Source organism: Oryzias latipes, chromosome 16 (assembly GCF_002234675.1).
Source record: "Oryzias latipes chromosome 16, ASM223467v1".
Classification (NCBI taxonomy): Eukaryota; Metazoa; Chordata; class Actinopteri; order Beloniformes; family Adrianichthyidae; genus Oryzias; species Oryzias latipes.
In genome coordinates, this window is record NC_019874.2 from 16,653,190 (window position 1) to 16,655,830 (window position 2,641).

Consider the following 2,641-nt stretch of genomic DNA (forward strand, 5'->3'; position numbering starts at 1 on the left):
CTCTTGAATGCGGTGCCGGACACCATCTCCCTCACACGACTGTCGTTCAAGGGGATCACCAGTTTGGTCCCATCGAACCAATCCGAACAGCCGACTCCGTCGTTCTTTGTCGTGGTGTGGCGGCACCAAGCGGCCAAGACGATCTGTTTCTCGAACACGAAACAGCACCAGTGAAAGGAATACCCGCCCATGTCCACGTCGAACAGCCGCGGCAGAAGCACGTCGGGCCCGACGGCCTTCTGGGTGCTCGCGGGGCACCATTTCCCCACCAGCACGTGGTCCCAAAACCCCGGGACGTGAGGCATGCAAACGTATCTGTACGCGTCGGTCTCAGGCAACACCTGGTCTTCCCAGTAGGCGAAAGACATGTCGTTTGCCGGGTTCCGTATCAGAGCCTGGAACGCTGCGCGGGGAAAGAACGAGAGAAAAAAAAAACGAGAGAGAGATAGATAGAGAGAGAGACAAGTCATACTCCCGAAACCAGGCAAGCTTGAGGCGTGAGAGGGAGTGCGACTAACCTCGCTTAAGTTCCTCGTGACTGGGCGGCCCTTCGGCCAACATTCTTTCCATGCATTTCACTCCTCTGCTGCACAAAGCGGTCGCGGCCCTCTCGTTCGAGATCCCAGACTCCTACGCCCTCCATCTCCGGCAGGTCGGCAAGCGCGTTCGCCGTGGCATTCACGGTTTCGTGCTCGGAGGCGACCCTGTGCTCTCTGCACCCTCCCTGCGCCCTGAAGCACAGCGTGCAGAGGACGCATCCGCAGAGGCACTGCACGGGCCGATTGAGTCCAAGGAAGTACTTGTGGCACACCGGCGCACGGTTGAAAATCCGTTTGCAGGACGGGCAAGTGATGAGATCTTCGAGCTTGGACAGGGAGATGCCGGGGATGCCGTCCCAAAGGCGCGGCCCCGCACTGCCCTCTGCGCTTCTGTGCGCAAGTTCCTCCTCTGCGGGCGTCCCGGGCTTCCTTCGCTTGGACTCTGCAAAGAGGCTGGCTCGCTCTCCCCGGACCCCCAAAGACTCGTTCCACAGCGTGGTGCCAGGCTCGTCTTTGTGCGGCTCTGCGTCAGGCTGCGATCTCTGGCGTCCGGCACCTCCATTGTCGAGATCGTCGTTACCCGTCTCGGGTGGCGGGCGTAGAGAACTGTGAAACTCGAGCGGCTCTGTGCGAGACGTAGCGACCCAAGGAGGAACCTGATAACCGTTTGGGGGCACCGACGCACACGGCTCGATGCAATCGGGGTACGTGATCAAGTTGATGTCGTCGTACGCTTTCGCGAGGCCGCTCTCGCACAGAGCAGCGCCGTCTTCTTCCTCCAGCGCCCACATGCACGCGTTGTACTCCTCGTCTTCAGCTGAGGGCAAATAACACCCGGAGGGGTTCCTGTAACGTACCCACAGTAAAACAAAAGACAACTTGTCAATATCACCTTCAAACCAGGCGTCCCAGGATTGACGGGATACCTACGGTTGGCCGCTGATGCTCCAGATGGCAGTGTGCAGCTCTTCGTCCATTCGCGTTGCGACCTCGACGCCTTTCTCGGACGCTGGGACTCCGATCTGCCCCGGGCGTAGCGAGTGTTCGCTATCTGCGCCTCGGCCTTGCCCCGCCGCGTCCACCGGGCTAGGCAGAGGCGGCAGAGTTGGCTTGATGCGGCACGCTTTCCCCCGGGTTACGAGGCAGACGCGAGCCTCAGCGACATTCGCGCCAAAGTGGGATAGTTCTTTACCGCCGGGCGCCTCTGGCTCGGTCCTCCTTTTCAAGGGCCGAACCACGGATTTAGTCCTGCGAGGGCTGAGATTCGGGTCCCGCTTGCGCTTAATCCTCTCACTCCGGTGATATCTGCCGCCTCCGTTTCGCATGCAACCGCCGGCAGGGTTTGCCTTTCTTCGACGATGCGCGTGCTCAGGGTCGAGCTCCCTCCCAACCTGCCACTTATCTGTCGGGTAGAGGGGAGGCTCGCGGTCGAGACGGTCGCGTCCCAGGGCGGGCTCGCGTCTGCTTCCTCGGGAACGATCACAAATTCTGTCCCTCTGGTCGTGGCGGGAGGTCTTGCCCTCTGCCCACTCGGGCGTCCGGTCGAAGCGCTTTCCATCTCTCCATCTCTTCTCCGTTGCGTGCCTTCTCCTTTGCTGCAGGTTGCGCAGGGGAGAAGGCGTGGTGTATCTGCGTTGCCCCCCGCAGATCTTTCTTTGTTCGGGGTGGGCCTGCCTCTGCATCTTTTCGTTCTCGCTTCCAACCAAAATCGTCGCTCTGCGGGATTCGTTAGAACAGAGAGGGGTCGAATCTCTCTAGTGTTTCTGTACGAACGAACGCTGGTGTCTGAGGTCAGTCCTCTGTGAGCAAACTTGGCAGCACTTATGTAGCCCCTCCTCGACTCTCTGGGTCGGACGAGTCAGACCAATGTTTGCAGCGTCTGACCGACACGAACAGCGTAATCCGACCAGGCTTCAAAAACGGCCGAGTCCAGTTCAAAGAGTGCGACCGACGCTCGCGGAGTCTGACTTCGACTCTTGGTGACTGTCCTGCCTCCTCGGCTTTCCAGCGAAGCTCAAAGAGTCAGACCGGCATCTCGCAGGCCAAGCGTCCTCCGTGGCATCGATCCGCTGTTCATCGGAGCAACACAGAAATTCGGAACA

General features: G+C 59.9%; 1 protein-coding gene across 1 annotated transcript; it reads right to left on the reverse strand.

Moving 5' to 3' along the window:
* Positions 1-289: 289 nt before the first annotated feature.
* LOC111948983 lies at positions 290-2,398 on the reverse strand. The gene is made up of 3 exons (XM_023964564.1): positions 1,470-2,398; positions 519-1,385; positions 290-403 (listed from the first exon to the last, which is right to left on the reverse strand). The coding sequence occupies exons 1-2, from the start codon at positions 2,219-2,221 to the stop codon at positions 524-526; spliced, it is 1,614 nt and encodes a 537-aa protein (XP_023820332.1). The 5' UTR covers positions 2,222-2,398; the 3' UTR covers positions 290-403; positions 519-523.
* Between the last annotated feature and the right edge of the window lie 243 nt (positions 2,399-2,641).

Bases quoted from the DNA above. Each gene is read 5' to 3' on its own strand.
- LOC111948983 (XM_023964564.1), bottom strand. From the start codon at position 2,221: ATGCAGAGGCAGGCCCACCCCGAACAAAGAAAGATCTGCGGGGGGCAA. The intron at 1,386-1,469 runs GTAGGTATCCCG...GGTACGTTACAG, and splicing joins TGGAGCATCAGCGGCCAACC to GAACCCCTCCGGGTGTTATT.